This window comes from Dermacentor albipictus, chromosome 1, assembly GCF_038994185.2.
Source record: "Dermacentor albipictus isolate Rhodes 1998 colony chromosome 1, USDA_Dalb.pri_finalv2, whole genome shotgun sequence".
Lineage (NCBI taxonomy): Eukaryota > Metazoa > Arthropoda > Arachnida > Ixodida > Ixodidae > Dermacentor > Dermacentor albipictus.
Window position 1 is genome coordinate 511,238,858 of NC_091821.1, and position 19,886 is coordinate 511,258,743.

At 44.0% G+C, this 19,886-nt stretch overlaps 1 protein-coding gene across 2 annotated transcripts in view; it reads right to left on the bottom strand.

The window, feature by feature from the left end:
- Positions 1 to 19,886, bottom strand: part of mio (GATOR complex protein mio) — a 534,566-nt gene that overhangs the window by 178,964 nt on the left and 335,716 nt on the right. For both annotated transcript variants that reach the window (XM_070532612.1, XM_070532613.1), the window contains exons 16-17: positions 13,127 to 13,295; positions 5,339 to 5,410 (exon numbers count right to left, since the gene is read on the bottom strand). In XM_070532612.1, the coding sequence (XP_070388713.1) occupies positions 5,339 to 5,410; positions 13,127 to 13,295 (241 nt within the window). The remainder of the gene's footprint in view (positions 1 to 5,338; positions 5,411 to 13,126; positions 13,296 to 19,886) is intronic.

The window sequence follows — 19,886 nt, forward strand, 5'->3', positions numbered from 1 at the left end:
CAAAACACATTTGGTGTATTCGAATTATGTGAGCATTATTGCAAATATCACAGTGAAACAGGCGTGTTTAATCCTATTTCTTATGCAAATCTGGTCTGTCTTAAGTATATGTGAGCACCAGAAATTGATCTGGGATGGTGACACACGTATAGATATTAGACTGCCTCGAGCCGCGTATTTAGTATATTTCTTAATTCTACATACAATAGAGCACCATTTCAGTGCTACTTTCTCATCACGAATTTGTTCAATAAAATAGGTCTTATTCTTTATTCAGACTTTCCAGTAATGTTTCCAGCCTAATTATTAGAGGTGTGGGAATACTCAAATAATGAATGTTTCAATAATCTAATTTGTGAATCTAATATCTACGATTAGATTTCTCGTTTATTCGGTGCAGAGACCCACGTAAGTGCTGTGCGCGCCGTGGAGCCCCTCGTGCTCGTTGCCGTGCACTTCACTGTTTTCGGTGCAACAGGTGTGTCGAGCGCGCCCAGTTGACACCGTCTCTGCAAGGGCTCCTCGACGTCGACCCGATGTGGGGACGTGAGGCGCAGCACCAGAACTCGGACATTCGTAGAACGGCGGCCCGTTGGCTGGGGCCACCAATGTCAGTACAAAGTTCATGTAGGCCGACAGGAGCGATGAGACAATAGCATGATGCCGGTACAGGGAACAGCAAACAAAGCGGCACATATTTTGTCAAGTGCATGCGCAAGTGTCAGGCCAATTAGCTGCCGTAAGGCACACGGATCGTGTTATATATTTGGCGACGAACTTAACGCCACTTCGACACAACCACCAACCTAACCAGCATGCATGATCATGCGACGAGCCAGCTGTACAAACCTATTAGCAGCAAGCACTTTGCAACGGCTGGAGACCCATTACCGTATCAGGCAGTGGTAAATTTTCACCACAGAAACGCTGCCTAGGCAATGAAACCTAATCAATGTGCCCAGTGTTGCTTCGTTGGGCATTGGCAACCAAGGTTCAAGTTGCGGTACTGTGCTGAATCGACATGGATCTGTTTGCATCGGCTGCACGATACCCAAAAAGCCGATGAACCGCCTCTCAAACCAAAGCAAATGTGCAGCACGGCAAGAAAATTGTTCGTGGCCGCCATATTTGCAACACGCCATACAACGGCCTCTCACTCCCAACGCCGTTCGTAGATGCATGTCGCAAATTTTTGTTCCTTAGAGCAATCTGTGATGAGACTAGCTTTTGATTTATTCGGTGGGTGCGAAAGTGTTGTGGACTACAGTGGGATACAACTTCAGAAAAAAGGGCCACTTACTCCTCCAAGGTGGATGCACATGAGCCTCCACCAATGGGGGCGCACTCTAGACTGACATCACGAGCCGGACGGCCGGTGACCCCGCCAATGGAGAAGATGGCTGCCCGCGCTTCGAACTGGGCCAAATAGCATCAGCGATATGCATGTGCTCCTCGTCAGAGTGAATTCCCAAACCGTCTGTGGTGGTCTACACTGCCGGAAATATTACTGCGAGCTCACGATGCGCCAATTGTGCCATGTGCGTGTATTCTGAGCTGTGATCCGGCGAAGAAAGATTGCAGCGAGCATCGTTGACGCTGCGCTACACTTCGTCTGAAAAGAGGATGCCGCGGCGTGTTTGTTCCACGATGTTTTGTTTTGCTCCAAAGTGAGGCTCCAACGAGGAAAGTTTGCCAAAATCTGGTGCCTACTGTTAGCAGCGGGTGTGTTCGAGTACTGTGTTGCTATATAAGAAACAGAAAAAATAATGTGAGAAGGAACGAAAAAAATAACTATCACATTCTTGAAAATAAGTTTGTGAAAACACACAAAAAAATAAATCTTATGCTATTTAAAACCAATAATATCTATTTAAAATGATGAATGAAGCAATTTTGTACCTTTCCTGCCTTGGTAGTCTTCCTGCCCCAGGTTTGCAATGGTTTCGATGAATGCATTGCTTTTTTATGTCTTTGTTAAATAGCAACTCATTCCTTTTAAGCTCGGAAAACAAGTAGTAAATGTGCCATGTACATGTAAACCAGTGCAAAAGCCATGCAGGGCTGCTCTTTCTACTTTTGCCCCTGGCAATGAAGCTAAAAAGCAGATGACGCGTAGCACTGTAGAAGGCAGATGGTTATTTTGCTCTCACAATCCGGCATGTGCTGTAGCATTTCAATCACGAGAGCTCTACCAAAGCAGTCATCAAAATACAAAAGTATTTATTTATAGTGAGAATATCGCGTTTTAGAAGCACAGTTTTTTGAAGCGGAACTATTTTAATCGCCTGTCGCGCTTCGGTCATCTGGGCGGGGCCTCCCATTTTTTTTAAAGTTGCACCTGACTATAGTTTGACAACTGCCTGGTTGCATTCATAGGTGTGGACAGCAGATTGACGAGAAAAGTGGGAAGGGGTAGGGGGTATCGTGTGAGCTTCTCCTGACCCGCTCGATTTCAAAATATTTGACAGGTGGCAAACCACACTGAAACTGACAACGAAGAGGCAGCCTTCTATCATTGCTGACCACAACTAAACTGCACGGCACGAACGATATCTACATGTGAAGCGGTGATTGAATCACATGATGTGCGGTCTATGCTTTCATCTGTCGCGAGATTGGCCATATGATAACCCACCTGCCATAAAGATAAGAAAGCCCTTCTGTATTTTGAAGCAAAACTGGAAAGCAAAACTTTCTATACCAATAAGAGATTGCCATAATACGCAGGTTCACTGTTGAGATAAGATCCTGATTGGTATTCATTACAATATAACTCATTCTTTAGCTTCAGAGGTAAAAACATCACTTCATGTCATTCGATTAAAATTCTATTGATAAAGAAAATATTTTCGAGACCTGTATACTAGAACTTAGCTGTAATCAATGCTGGTATACTAATTTGGAGTTCCCTTTAATAAAAGTAAATTGTACTGTATATCTTGATTTCTATGTAGCTAAATTACTGATAGCTTGCTACATTCTTTTTCAATTTTATTTATTTGTTTAAGTACTTTCAGGGCCTACAGGGTGTTACAGAAGGAAGTGGTAACAATAAATAGAGAAAAAAATGCGAAGCTGAGATTAGGTGACATATTCAAGCATATTTTTAAAGTCACTGGGGTCCGTAATAGATACAACGGAGGTGGGCAAGTGGTTGCAGTCAATATAAGTTTGAGGAATGAAACAATGAAAGTGTTGGTTAGTGTGACAACGAGGAACAAACACTTTATAACGATGGTCAATACAAAATGATATGAATGAAGGGTGGGAAAGTAATTCTGGCTTACGACGAGGGTTATGGTAGTAAATCTCATGAAATAAGGAGAGACATGCTATTTTCCAGCATGATGAATGGTACGGAAGCTGTAACGCTGTTTTTATAGATGAAACACTGGAAAGATGGGAGTAGTTATAAAAAATGAAGCGTGCACTACGATTCTGTACAGCTTCAAGGTGACTAACAAGACTTTCAGTAAATGGATCCCACACAGTTGATGCATTCTAGTTTGGAAGGAACCAATGTTTTATAAAGAAGGAGTTTAAGAGAAGAAGAGGCCATTAAAAAATTACGGCGCAGGTACGCAATTAGCATTACTGACAATATAATTAATGTGTGGTTGCCAAGACAGGTTAGAATTATTGTGGACCCCTAAGTATTTGTAAGCAATCACTTTTTCGAGAAAGGAACTATTTACGTTGCACTTACAAGTGTTGGTGGATAGTTTACGAGAAATTTTCATTAGTTTGCACTTCGTCGCGCTGAGTTTCATTTTCTATGTGTTACACCAATCAGAAATATTATCAGGATCAGCTGTAGTAGTGATGTGTCATTATCAGAGGAAATCATGCTATATACAACACAGTCGTCTGCAAAATGCCTAAAAGAGGAGTTAATACAATCATGTAAATGATTTATGTAAATTAGAAAAAGAAGAGGCCCAAGGACAGAACCTTGGGGCACTCCTGAAAGCACAGGACTGAGAGAAGAATCGTAGCCATTAGCAGTTACAAATTGCTGTCAGTTCAACAAAAAGTTTTTTATCCACGCAAGAATGTTAGTGTCAAGATTTAGTTTACTGAGCTTAAGATAAAGTAGTTCACGCCAGACCAGGTCAAAAGCTTGAGAGAAATCTAAGAACACGCAATTAATATAAAATTCCAAGTCTATACTACTAATAGATCATTAGTAAACTAAATTATGTTTCACAGGAGAATGTCTTCCTGAAACCATGCTGACGAGATGTGAAAAAAGAATTAGCTTTATGGAAGTTAACCAGGTGAGAATAAATGACATGTTCAAAGATCTTACAAGGGACACTGGTCGATGATATTGACCTATAATTTAGTGCAGAATGAGTGTCACCAGATTTAAACAATGGCACCACTTTGCCCACCTTCCAATCACAAGGCAGCACACCAGAATTTAAAGTCTGAGCGAAAAGTTCGTACAAAAAAAAATGAATGAGTAAGCAACCCTACTTTTCAAAAATTCTGCGTTGACGCCATCGACGCCGCATGATAACAAAATGTTTAAATTATTATTAAGGCCAACGATACCACTGTAATCAATGACCAGACGAACCATGCAATGCTAGGAAACTTCCAAGCATGTGCATCACCATGTTTTTTCTTTTTGGCCAAAATTTGTAAACATCGAACTTGATGATAAATTTTTCCGATATTTGATTCAATATTTGGATTTTTTTTTTCTTGATTTGGTACTATCTTCAAATTGAAATCTTTTCGGTTTTCACACACTTTTGCTTTTATTTTCACTACCCTGTGATAATTCATTGTTAATAAATGGTGATGTACTTTGCATCCTAAAAGAACCAAAGGGTCGAGCTAATGACAACTTTTTCAGCACAAATATAATCCAAACATGCAAAAACAGTTTGGCAAGTCCATCCCGCTGAAGTCTGCAAGGTCGAGCACGGTCCACTAATGTGAAAATTGCCGCCCATCTGACTGCAGCAAAAAGCAACAAAGGAAACACATACAGGTATCTCAGAAAGTAAACTTAACGGGTGAAACAAAATTTGTCCTGGCTGTGGAGTCGAACCTGACACCAATTCCTTACCGGGGTAGTCGCTTATCATCTGAGCTAACCAGGGGACTAGCAAATCACAGAACAAGGCCTAATTAAATGGCAACTCGAAGTGCATAGAGAATAGAATATCGTAAAAAAGTTTTGTGAAAGTCCGTAAGTTAACTTGCGAAAATTCTCTTCCTTAGTCTGTCAATTATTGTATATGTTATATAGTGCATCTCTTGTAAAGGTCAGCTAGTAGTTGTAGCTCCTTCCCAGTCTGAAATCAGTGAATTTCCTTGCGCTCACCTATGGTTGAAGACATTGCCTTGCAGACCGTCGTGCCTTTGCTTCCATCCACAGAGCCACAGCACACGCTCACTGGGGGAAAAGAAAACTGGAGTAGAGCACCACAAGTGTATAAAACTGCATAAATGTGTGTAACATGCTATCACACAGCAATTAAAAGCATAATTACTCTTAAACACTTGTATATAACACGGATCTGAAAGCTAGAGGAGAAAACAAGTGTGGGGTCATGAAAACAGTAAAAGAAATACTATCTTGGTGTAATAGGACCGAAGAGACTGGTTCCTTTATCATATAGTAAAAGAAAAATGCTCAAAAAATATCTGATGTTCAGATATAATGTGAGAAGCAGTTCCAAAATGCTAAAATGAAGGTGTGGGGGTCAACTTATGCAAAAATTACATACGCCTTCATCATTTGCATATCACTTGCGTTCCTTAACTGTGCTGGGAATAAAAGAACAGGGAAGTGTTTGAAGCAGTTATTGTGGGTAGAAGAAACCTGCGGCAGAACCGATTTCACAATCAATGCCAACGGTAATGTGTTAGCATTGAATCAATATTGTTACGTTTCGCCTACGATGCGCGGTATAGCCGGCGCGGATGCAACGGACGCCGGGGCTTCGTTCAAAGCGGCGGACATTTTGGCCCGTTCAGCGCTACCGCAACGCCTCCTGCCCTGCGCGTCCAGGCATGTTTCAAAGCCACGTGTCTTCGTGTGTGCGTGTGTGTGCATGTTGGTGCCCACGCTTGTCAAAGCGCGGCAGCCGGGGAGAGGAGCTCCCCAACTGTGAAGCGAGGAGGTCTGACCGGCGCCGGCCCGGCGGATGCGTCACCTTCTAGTCTCAACGTGTCCACGCGGCGCCGTCACGTGCGCCTCATCCCGAGCCATTCCTTCTTGCCCTCAACTCCGAGAGTATAAAAGCAGCTGCCCCCGGACGCCAAGAGAGAGGCTCCAATTTCTTCCGTCGAACGTGCTCTCCCGTCTCTCCACTTCGGTCGACCTGACCGGCCGCTCTTTGCGATGCTAGAATAAACAAGTTGTTCTGTTAGCAGTCGACTCATGCTTTGCCAGGACCTTCGGATGCTTCCAGCTGTGCCCCAGGCTGCCAGGCCAACACTACCCTTGGGGCTTGCGACCCATATGCAACATGACACAACGTAGTGCCACCATCGAAATGAGCTATGTACCAGGCGTGTACTGCAGCGGCACTGCCAACTCCTGCTTCCCCAAGAACACTCGGTGCACCCCGCACCCGTGAACACCTGCACGCGGCCTCCGGCATGCGTTGGGATGCTGTCCTCGAGAAACCCTTGCTGTGTCGGTTTGATTCTACTCAACACCAGAGAAGTTTAAGCAATCTTTTGTGTCATTGTATACAGCAGCACACTCCCAGTGGCACATACCTAGTTACGCAAGTTGGCGTCAAAGACGTTCCTTGGCACACACCTACTGAGACATACCGAGGGACCAAATGTGGCATCAAAGAGATTCATTGGAGACCCACACAGACCAAGTGGAACGTACCCACTACTCCAGTCGGCAGCAAGGTTCCTTCGAATGTGGTGCCCAGTCCCTCACCCACAGTGACCCGTGTTGGCCCAAAAGAGGTTCATGGAAGAAGGGCAGCCCGCATGTACACACTGCCACATGCCCAGGTTTGTCTGATGGTTGGTTTCAAACCCCGTTATCTCAGCACAGCAGCTCCATGCGATCCAGATAAATGGGAAAACTCTTAGATACAAACATAGGCACATCGGTACAAGTACCGACCGACCGACCGACCGACCAACACGGTCACGAGAGGAGGAATGACACAGAACAAGCGCTTGTCCCGTGTTGTCCTCTCTCTCGTGATCATCTTAGTTGGCGCTGTACCTTCCTAATCTGGAATGATGCCACATTCTTTGAAGAGCAGCAGCAAGGTCATCTATTTCCAATCTGTGCAGCATGACAGACAGCCTCGGGACACAGCTATCACCTGCCTTCTTAATGTAGTAGGCCTCCGCTATCTCAAGACCAAAAGTGCAGCTACATTCTTCACAAAGCAATGATAGATGAGATGTTGGCTGGCCCTTCAAGGAAGTCCTGCATTCCTTCAGATAGTTACACACCATTTCGTCTGGCTGATTTGGCCTTTCCCACATGAGGGGGGAATTTCATAAACCACACCCTCGTTACACGGGGCATATACATCATGCTGCTTTGTATTGCACCCCTCTCTTTCCACAGCAGCAACACATTTCGTCTAACATATTCTCGGCTGAAAAGATGACATTGAAACTGTATCCTGCCCCACCCTTCGCAACTCGCTGTGACATGCCATGTAGGTATGGAAGGCTGCTCACAGGCACATCTTTACCTTCCCTTCTACCTGTAATTGAATCGCTAGCTTCCAGTATCAGCTTATCAGGTGCAGCGGTGGTGTAGAGGCAGAGCATCCACCTCACATGCAAGAGGACCGTGGTTCAAATCCCGGTGCCCACAATTTTCCACCGGATAAAAAAAAAATCCACGTGTTGATAAAATTGCTTAAACAAGGCCTGGAGTGCGGCCTGATTCCGGTGACCAGAACCGGTAATGCACTCCCTCACCAGAGCAGGATTGGCCACCCTGGTGCAGTATTTGGCCACAACAACAATCATATGAATACAACAATCAAACCCCGGCCCTGAGTCCCCAGCAGCTGCGAAGGCCGCCACTGGAATCTAAACCTGGCAACGTTTAACGCTAGGACGTTATCTAGTGAGGCGAGTCTAGCAGTGCTATTGGAGGAATTAGAGGACAGTAAATGGGATATAATAGGGCTCAGTGAAGTTAGGAGGCCAAAAGAAGCATATACAGAGCTAAAAACCTGGCACGACCTGTGCTACCGGGGCTTAGCGGAGAGACGAGAACTTGGAGTCGGATTGATGATTAATAGGAATATAGCTGGTAACATACAGGAATCCTATAGCTTTAACGAGAGGGTGGCAGATCTTGTTGTGAAACTTAATAAAAAGTACAAATTGAAGGTTGCATAGGTCTACGCCCCTACATCCAGTCATGATGACCAAGAAGTCGACAGCTTCTATGAAGACGTGGAATCAGCAATGGGTAAAGTCAAAACAAAATACACTATACTCATGGGCGACTTTGCCAAGGTAGGCAAGAAGCAGGCAGGAGACAAGTCAGTGGACGAATATGGCATAGGGTCTAGGAATAGCAGGGGAGAGCGATTAGTAGACTTTGCAGAACAGAATAATATGCGGATAATGAATACATTCTTCCGCAAGCGGGATAGCCGAAAGTGGACGTGGAGGAGCCCGAATGGCGAGACTAGAAATGAAATAGACTTCATACTCTGCGCTAACCCTGGCATCATACAAGATGTGGACGTGCTCGGCAAGGTGCGCTGCAGTGACCACAGGATGATAAGAACTCGAAATAGCCTAGACCTGAGGAGGGAACGGAAGAAACTGGTACATAAGAAGCCGATCAATGAGTTAGCGGTAAGAGGGAAAATAGAGAAATGCCAAAGACTTAAAAAATTATAGACCGATCAGCTAACTGTCGGTTGCCTACAAACTAGTTACTAAGGTAATCACAAATAGAATCAGGAACACCTTAGACTTCTGTCAAGCAAAGGACCAGGAAGGATTCTGTAAAGGCTACTCAACAACAAACCATATTCACACTATCAATCAGGTGATAGAGAAATGTGCTGAATATAACCAACCCTTATATATAGCTTTCATTGATTACGAGAAAGCATTTGATTCAGTCAAAACCTCTGCAGTCATGGAGGCATTACGGAATCAGGGTGTAGACGAGCCGTATGTAAAAATACTGAAAGATATCTATAGCGGCTCCACAGCCACCGTAGTCCTCCATAAAGAAAGCAACAAAATTCCAATAAAGAAAAGCATCAGGCCGGGAGATACGATCTCTCCAATGCTATTCACAGCGTATTTACAGGAGGTATTCAGAGACCTGGATTGGGAAGAATTGGGGATAAGAGTTAATGGAGAATACCTTAGTAACTTGCGATTCGCTGATGATATTGCCTTGCTTAGTAACTGAGGGGACCAACAGCAATGCATGCTCACTGACCTGGAGAGGCAAAGCAGGAGAGTGGGTCTAAAAATTAATCTGCAGAAAACTAAAGTAATGTTTAAGAGTCTCGGAAGAGAACAGCAGTTTACGATAGGCAGTGAGGCACTGGAAGTGGTAAGGGAATACATCTACTTAGGGCAGGTAGTGACCGCGGATCCAGATCATGAGACGGAAATAATCAGAAGAATAAGAATGGGCTGGGGTACGTTTGGCAGGAATTCTCAGATCATGAACAGCAGGTTGCCATTATCCCTCAAGAGAAAAGTGTATCGCTAAAAAGGAACGGACACACGAAGAAAAGACGACACGACGACGAGGAAACGCTAAAAGCGTTTCCTCGTCGTCGTGTCGTCTTTTCTTCGTGTGTCCGTTCCTCTTTAGCGCTACCATCAGTTTTAAAGAATGCATCACCAACTAGCCCAGCACCAAGTTTTATTGAAGAAAAGTGTATAATAGCTGTGTCTTACAAACAGTCACATACGGTGCAGAAACCTGGAGGCTTACGAAAAGGGTTCTACTTAAATTGAGGACAATGCAACGAGCTATTGGAAGAAGAATGATGGGTGTAACATTAAGGGATAAGAAAAGAGGAGATTGGGTGAGGGAAGAAACATGAGTTAATGACATCTTAGTTGAAATCAAGAAAAAGAAATGGGCATGGGCAGGACATGTAATGAGGAGGGAAAATAACCGATGGTCTTTAAGGGTTATGGACTGGATTCCAAGGGAAGGGAAACGTAACAGGGGGCGGCAAAAAGTTAGGTGGGCGGATGAGATTAAGAAGTTTGCAAGGACGACATGGCCACAATTAGTACATGACCAGGGTAGTTGGAGAAGTATGGGAGAGAGAGGCCTTTGCCCTGCAGTGGGCGTAACCAGGCTGATGATGATGATGATGATGATGATGATGATGATGATGATGATGATCAGCTTTTGCAGGATACTTTCACGTCATAAAATTTGCCAGCTATTACCTATACTCCCTAATGTGAAACATGAGCGCAGCTCTATACATGTTTTAATTTCACTGGTGTGGACATCTGTCTCATGTGGCACATTGCAAGTGGAGCGAAATGTTGCAAAACAAGTAACCCTCAAGCACGTCAATAGGAGGCGAGCAGAGTCTGCAATCTTTGAGAATCTGACCTGCGGGTCAAGTGTGTTGGCTTTTACACATGACTTGTCGGATGTTCCAGTGTAATTGCTGGCACCTGTGTGGCTTCCAGAAAGTACTACACAATTCGTGTCGTGCACACAATCAGATTTCAAATAGTACTATGGCGCCATCTCGTAGTCTCGTGTGGCACTCTGCTTTCCCTCACAACATTTTGCCATACTCTCCTCCTCTGTTTTCCACCTCATGCTTTCACTGTAGCGTCCTCTTCCACTTTCCTCCCTTGCAATCTCTTCGTTCATCTCCCGCTGCGTGCCGCATTTGCTACCATTTTTCGCTTTACTCATTTGCTTGGTTATGCCGAGGTACAATGCTGAGGCATGCCGACACTCGCCACTCGCCACAAGAACGGCTGCCTAAAAACTGCACTGTAAAAAGTCAAATTGTTTTCAGGATATTGCCAGTTTTTTGGTCTGTTTAACTGCCTGGTGGAACTGTCCTGCACCGAGTGCAGGCACAACTTCTTTAAGGCAGCTATCAAACACGAGGCTGCTATGGAATTCATGATGAATGGAAGTCAATAATCGGCTTTACAGAATGTGGTGAATATTTTTGAACCTATAATCTACAGTAAAATTCAAAAAATTTTGCACTAAAGTCAGGGGGCAGGTTATTTAAAGTTTCATTATTCACCACTCAAAGTTTCATTATTTGCTAGGGAACCGCACCCTCTACCCACTCCTGTGTGTCGAAGCTCCCTTCTACCCTTTTTCATGGTCGCCCGTTCTCCTCCTCTTTAGTATAAGTCACCATTTTAAGTTTAGTATAGGTGGCGAATAGTGGACACCATGCTGGCAAACTGTTCTTGTGGATCTCCCTCGGTCCACATGAAGTGCTTCGCGATACAGCTGAGAGCACAATGACTGTTGGGATTTGCAGTTCGGTCACATTTGCTTTATCACGGTTGCCCATGAGAAGGCAGCTCTGTCTGCACTGTCACCCTCTGTTGTGTGAATGCTAGCTGTGGAGTGATCAAATTTACGTCGTATGTCACATGACTGATTCATCCGCAATTATGTCCGTTGTACAAGTCAAGCTTTACCAGCATTACCAAAGGATTGAAGGGGTGGGGGGGAGGGGGGGCAGAGTCACTCGTATAAGATACAATGGGGACGAGTCTTGCATCCGCGAATGGAAACTGTTTTCGCAAATATTTGAGAGTTGATGTATGCCATTAATTCTGCAGGTTATACGTGTTGATTTTCTTTTCCTTTCCAGGCTGTTGTAATTGGTGCTATGGGTTATACGCGGAAAATTATGGCATGTGATCCTCCAAATCAGATGCTTTGGTCTAAAAATTGGATACAGCCATCCTTGGGAACTTTAAACATGAAGTTTAGCTCAGACCATTTTTCCCTGAATTGTTTAGGAACATCCACCCAACATGTTGGCATCCACCAAGACAAGGTAATCATCAAAACACACAAATGTTCTTTATGCAACACCATACAAAGGAGAATTGCGCTCATGGTCTACTTTACTCCAAAATATGCCACTAAGCAGTGATGCAACCCCTGACCTTATACACGCTCCTTATTTTTGTGCGAAAACACTGTCTTTCCACCTAATAACGATAGAAGATAAATCAATAAATAACAGCTCCAGAAAGGTTTCTACAGAGGCATCACACTTTTGTTCCTCTTTATCATCCTGTATGCAGTCCCTCACACATGTCAAATACTTTGGGTGTGGAAACAATTAGACCAAATCTGCTACATCAAGGACGAGACGTCTCAGTCTGTCAACCGAGTCCTTGAAACATGAAAAGGATGTGCAATGCAAGGGGCCAATAGGTGCAGGAATCCCGACACTACATGCTCCTCTGCTCCGACACAATGAGACGAGAGGTCATGGCAACCTTGTGCATCTTAACCGCAAAGAACATCTGAAGCGAAGTGTCTTGTTCTTCCTTCCAACTTGTCGATGCCTCACTGTGTTGGAGCAGAGGACTTGACAGTACGTGGTCACAGGTTTCCTGCAGCATTCCTTTTGTCTCTTTACATTGTGGAGTTTTTTATAACACCCACAAGTTTTATCCAGGTGTAGTAGAGATGATCTTAAAATAATTTGGAGTACTATTCTGACCTCACATTCAAGTACTTTAAGGTACAATTCTTTTTCAAGAAACAAAATTCAGTGAACAGACGGTGAGGTGTATTGGACAACAAAATATGTGACAGTGAAATCTAGGTAGCATAACCAGCATCCGACGGGATCGCGGAAAAGACATACACGTCAGCTCACACTCGAGAGTAGATTCAGAGGGTGGAAGTGGCAGCACAGTGGTGACCGACACAGCCTAATGGGGCATGGATGTTACCCAGCAGCTTTTTAACATTTGCAGGCATTACAGTTTTGGAATTTCTGTGAAGGCTCACTTAAAAGGACACTGCTTGCAAAAGTCAAAGTCCACAGGAAGTGCCGTGGGCGGAAAGCAATGAACTGCACTTCCAGTGGAATACTGAGCAAATGCTTTGTAGAGCTCCCACTCCTCTCCGACATTGTGGCCCTAGGCTCACCGTTCACGGCTGGTGTAGGTGACCAAGTTGAGGGGTCCCTGCCCTGCCCGGTACACAGGCTCCGAGGGGCGACTGGAGCCCAGGTCCCCCAGCATGGCGCGTACACCCACTGAATAGTCGCTCTTGTTGACCAGCTTGAGGCGAGAGCTCTCTTCCAGGCAGCGCTGGAGTGCACGCACTGGGTTAAGGGCACTCCAACAAGCCGGTCGATAATACACAGGTCTCCCACCATAGCAAGGGAAATGAGAGGCCGCCTTTAGCGGAGGGCTCTGGATTATTGCTGACTGCTTACAATTCTCGAATATTCCCCTAAATTTAACTACAAGCATTCTTACATTTCAGCCCGAACAAAATGCGATGACAATGAATCAAAGCCCACAGCCATCAAACATCATAGCCATTGTGGTCAGTCCCAATGGTAGAAGCTCTGCCTCTGAATGTTTTTTATGTCCAGCAAAGTGTAGCAGTGCATAATTGGAATCTGGAGACAGGCTTCATTGAGCAATAACCATGCCTGAGCTAGACAGGCTTTACTAAGCTTTTCTTTACACCTGCAATAACAATGCCTGTGCTGTTTTCAGTCTCATCCTTTTAATTGAGCTAGTCAGTTTTCTATACATAGCAGGCAATGCAGTGGAAGCTATGTAAGCAGTGCCCTCACATACAAGTCCCATTACACATGCCTTGAAGCACAGTTGTTCTTGCTTTGAAGCATTTCCTATGAAATAACTGTCATATACAGTCAAAGTTAGATTTTTCTGACACCCTAGAGACCGTGATAATGTCGGAAAAATCGGGCAGTCTAAAAAAGAAAGGAGTGACAAAAGAAAAAGATGCATGCAAGCCTTTTACCACCGTATTAGCTTGAAAAATTCATTCATTTGTCTTTGTACAGCATTCCACATGCACACAATAATGTCTTCTTTAGTTTCAGCTAGAGTCACATCATTACTGTACACTAATGGCAGCGTCATCAGCATTAGCATCCATTCACAGCTCGTCAGCAGCACAGGCACTGGCTTCTTGTTTTCAGTTTTGGAGCTGTCCAAACCTGCCATCACTTTTGATTAATGTGGCGAATTAGGCATGTTGGTACACATTTGAAAATGCGCAAAAAAGATACAGACAGAGACTAGACGACGGATCAGAGCTCATCCTTGTCGTGTTGTCTTCATCCGTGTCTCTTTTGCGGTGCTGCCTTTTCAATTATCACTTTTGAGGAGCAGTTTTATCGTCAATTAATTCCACACAGAGGTTGAGCTCACTGTCAGTGTTGGAAAATTATTCAAATGTAGGTTTGCGTGAATATAAATTTTTATATTGAAGCAAATAATAATTAGTGTAGAATAATTTCAAAGTGGATAGTTCAAATTTCGATAAGTTTGCTGTTGCGTATTTGTGGCTGCTACGTCGCATTTTCACAGTCCTGACTTGAATATCATTGACTTCCACATACTATGCTCCCATGTTATGCAATGGCATTCTGTAATGTTCCTGCATCTTACGTTGCGTTTAAACACGGCAGTCACGTAAACTTAGCGGCACACAGGAGATTTACAACAACCAATAGGTACGTTGCAATGAGTGATCGATACTTTGCAACAAGCAATCGAAATTTCCAATAAGCGACCAATTTGTTGCAACAAATGACTGATCCCTTGCAACAAGTGACTGAAGTTTAGAGCAAGTGACTGCACAAGCATCGAGATAAAATGTTCACAAAGAAATTGGCAAAGCCCCTCAAAAAGTGTGCATCGGTTACAACGTACTCGGAATCCCACAAACAAGGCTAAAACCAGGGCTACATTTATTTTTAGAACTGCCTTATAGACCGTTTTTTCATGGGCACCACCATATTGCTACGCAGTGGCGCCATCTATGGGCAGTCAGCATGCTGACTTGGGTGAGCGCTCCATTTTGCATGGCAGGTATATGCTCAGTGGTAGTTTCTGGCATTTGTTTTTGCGCTCGTGCGGTATATTTAGTATGACGTGGTGTCTTCTTCGTGGAAAACGCTTCTGTGAGATGTACTGAAGTTGTTTAAGTCGGTATGGCCAGAGTTTCTGCTGCCATTAAGGCGCACCAAGCACACAGCGCGATCAGCCTCATGATCAGCCTCACAAGCCTCCAATCAGCCTCACAGATCAATTGGGTATTTCTGAAAGTTCCATTCCCTAATGTGATCTTATTGTAGTATTATCATCTAGTTCTAAGCTGCGGTTTAGGAGCAATGAAACATACGCCACGATCGTAACAGCGTGGGTACCATTCTGCTACGACATAAGCTGTGCTATTATACTTTGACAAGCATACAAACTGTTAGCTGCAGATTACATTGTGACTATTTGCTTCAATGAATGAGATTCTCACCCATGAATGAAATAGTTTTGGTTAGTAATAACAGCATACCTTACAGTGTGAACTATACTTGTCCAGCAAAGCGGCCGTTTATGAACTGCACAAGCATCCTAAGCAGTGGTAGATGCTGAATTACAAAAATCTTTGTTCTACATAGCGTATAGTCCAAGCATGCAGCCTCAACATTCATAGCTCTATAAACATGCGACGTGACTATGTGAGGTCGTACTGCGGTGTTAGCGCATTTTCTCTTTCTCTTTCATAAAGAAGATAACCGATTTTTTTTTTTCGGTTGTGTTTGTCTCATTCTCTACGATGCACTCACACGTATTACAGAAATATTGTCCTCAAAAATAGCCACCGCATTCTTTTTATGCAATCCATCTCGGATTTTATAGCTTTTCAGGGCAAAAAGGCAACGCTGAAGTACATATATAGCTCGTGTATGTATCATGCAGGTTCACCAACCGCAGTGATCGCTGTGTTGAGCAGTGCCATCGGCCTCATGCAGGAGGCAAGCGTAGACATAGAGTGATTTCAAGCCTACTAGACATTAAATGCGTGAGAATGATGCCGCTGTATTACAAATATTTGATAGCGCCTGCCGCTTAGATGTTTCGTCATTGCCTTAGGTTGGCTGTACACGAGCATGCGCTCTTATGTTTTAGTCCCTACGCCAGGCAATCAGATAGCGAGCAGATTGACTATTTCATACTGGTAATACAGAGGCGCCGGTTCTCTTCGTTAAATTAAAACTGATGTGTGCAAAATAGTTCACAACACATACCGCTCCTGATAATGCGCGTCGCATGTTTGCGTCCCCAATAGATATTTCCACATACTGTAGTTACTGATGTACCAAAAGGCTTCCCTGATGATGTTATATAAACGGACATTGCGTAAATTTTGCAATTATGATTTGAAACATCTTGAAATCACTCCGCAGCACGCGACAGCAATACTTGCAAGCAGCACCCAGCCGGATCGCACAATCAAGAAAGGAGGAAAGGCGTCCCCGCACACCCTTTCCTCCTCGCCCGATGAAAAGGTCTATATGCATTGAATAAGCGCCAGTTCTCGTTAGCCAGCTTCATCACAACAAACCCATGTTATGCAGTGAAGCATATAAAAACATTGCGGTGAAACATATCAAGAGTGGAAAGGAGCCACACAGTAAACATGTCTCTTAACTTACGCACAAGCGCTGTTGCCAGGCACACTACAAGTGCCTAGACATCTAATAGCTATACTGGCAGCCACTCAGAGCTATTTCTGATGTTGCTGTAGAGATTTGTGGCCTTCCTTACCATTATGTTTTCCTGGCTGTAGAGATTATTTTTTTTTTTTTGCAGTCTCTTGAATAATGTATCAACAGGGTTCTACTGTAGTTGTGGGATTTGCATAAAACCTTGACATGAGAGCCAGATGTTGAAAAATCTAACGATGTTGAGTCTTTATTGTTAAAAAGGAAATAGGTTCATCTCCAAAGTCAGTTTATCTTTAAGGTGCTGTTATTCACATATACTAATGCAAAAATGTTAGTTCGGCATTTCTTACAACTCCAACTGCACAGAAAATTTTTTTGCTGTTGTGCTTCAGTCTACCTAAAATCTTATGGTGGTTCCGGTTGCAGGCATGTTTCATGTTCACCTGTCGTGAATCGTTGGGATGCTGTGAAGTGCAACCTTGACTGCGTGATGAGTTTATGCTGTGTTGTGCAAATTCAGCTTGATGCTTTCCGTCTATATAGGCGCCTAACACGTCTTGCATGCGCCAAGCCGAACACCTTTTTTAGGCGATTAGCATTACTTGCTTCTTTCAGGAATTTTGAGCCTGCCTGCCTGCCCGCCCATCCGTCCGTCCGTCCGTCCATCTATCTTCTTATGCATGCCCGGTCACCCAAGTTGTGTACCTACTTGGGTCACTAAGTATGTGCTTGTTGACATCATGCCATCGCGGTTGTTCCATCATTGTCATTACAGCTTTGCCATTTGACTCATCATGCCGTCATTGTCATGCCTTCTACGCTGACCCAGTGACCCAAATTGTTCAATAGCTTGAACCACTAAATATGTGCTCATGATCACAATGTTGTCATGGTCATTGCACGATCGTCACTCCAGCTTTGTCATCCGACTCTCATCAAGTCATCATAGTCATTCAGTCATCATGCATTTGTAGCAATACCATCTCCATGAGGTTGTCACGGTAGTTCCATCGTCGTCAATTGAGCTTCATCCTTCAACTCTTGTGATGCTGTCGTTGTTCCACAGTCTTCGTGATACATCGTCGTCATCCCATCATCGTCTTATTATTGTAAAGAAAAATTAAATTATGGGGTTTTACATGCCAAAACCAAAACCTGATAATCGGGCATGCCCTAGTGAGGGACTCCAGAAATTTGGACCACCTGGGGTTCTTCAACATGCACCTAAATCTAAGTACACGGGTGTTTTTGCATTTCACCCCCAACGAAATGCGGCCTCTGTGGTCGGGATTCCGATCCCGCAACCTCGTGCTTAGAAGCCCAACTATCGTTGTCATGCCATTGTCGTCATTGCCTTCTCCTTCCACAGTCATCATCATGCGTTTGTTGTCGTATGATCATCATGATGTCTCGTGTTAATTCTATCATTGTCATTCCAACTTCGTCATCAGACTCTCCTCCTGGCGTCATCGTCTTGCCAGCCTTGCCACAGTCATTATCATACCATGGTCGTTATGCCAACGTTGTCACGCTGTCATTTTACCATTAATCGTAACTTCAGAAATGTTGTCCCATTGTTGTCATGCCATCATCATCATTCCACCTTTGGTATATTTATTGATGTCATTCTTTCCTCATTTTATTGTTATCATGCTTTCATCATTCATTTGCAATTATGCGGCCATTGTCATGCCATCGTCTTCAGACAGTTGCTGTCATGCATCTCTTGTCATACTGCCATCGTCATGCCATCATTGTCATTCCAGCTTCATTATGCTATCGTCGTCACACCTATGCCGTCATACACTAGTCATCCCATTATTCTCATGCCTTGGTCACCATGTTGTCGTCATACTATCATCATGCCATCACCACCATACCACCTTTCTCATTTTATAACATCATTCCATTGCCACCACTGCATTGTCATCATGCAGTCATGCTTATTGGTGGCCTTGCCAAGTGAGTGACCCATCAATGTAGACCGATACCGGATATGGTATATAGGTGACATGTAGCCGACAGAATGGAAGTCTCATAATGACCACTACAGATTTTAGCTAAATGCAGTGTCAGCAATACAGAGTGTCAATATACTGCTTGAATGCTAATCGCATTGCTGTTGACAGTCATTGTGTGCTGGGTTCTGGCACAATTTTTTTTATTTAACAGTAAAACTGAGCTGTGGGGGGGAGGGGGTGTACATATGACTCTCAACTCCAGGTGTGGCTTCACGACAGTGTAAATTTGGTCTCAAGGTTTGGGCCACGCAACCGTGAAAACACCTGTAGGGCAAAGTTCTTCCCATGCATTGTCCCTGAAGGTGTGGAAAACAGAGATGAGCTGGCCGAAGGTGGACAATTCTTGCATCCATTAATGAAGATTGTACAAGTTATTTTCCTGGGTTACACGCACAGGTTTTAAAAATTCTTCCTCTTTCCGGGGTGTTGTAATGAGAAGGGGAGGGGGGAGGGGAACAACATAGATTCGTTCATTTTGGATACTTCGAAAGCTTCAAATACTGAAATCAGAGCCAAAGCGAATATCAAATCTTGAATATTTCACCATATCGACTATTCGCACAAGCCTATTCAAATGTTGTCTCAGTGGAAATCGCAACCCCAGTGGTACGCATGTTGTTGTTCACAAAGTCCAGGAAGGTAGGAGAGTGATCGAGCACACCCTTATCTTTCAATGAGAAGCCACCAGTACAGTACTGAGCGTGAAGCTTTCATGGCAAAAACATTTACAAAGCCTGTCTTGTCCCCGATGTGTCTGAAAGCGTGCCAACAGCAGACTTGAGCCACACTCAACTTACCTGATGATGGTGGCTTTCTTTTTCGTCGTCGACCTACAGTAGTGCGTCCTGCATTTTTGAAGCTATAGGTGAGGATAATGAAGGCGACAGTACAATGATGCCAGATTTTTGGAAAACTGATATTTTGAGGGCACGGTTTGAAGCAATGCAGTGGAAATCTGTCTCCCCTGGGTTTTAAAAATGCCAATACGGCGCTAGGCGGATGCGAAGATGACCACCTTTTTCAGTGCCGAAATCAAGTTCTCTCGTGTTTCTCTACCTAAAGTAAACAATTAGACCTGGAAACCTCTATAGTTTTGTACAGAGCTTCAGCTTAGTATTGACAATTGCAAGGAAGACGTTGAGCCTCCTGCACCCTCTCTTGTGTGGATGTGGCA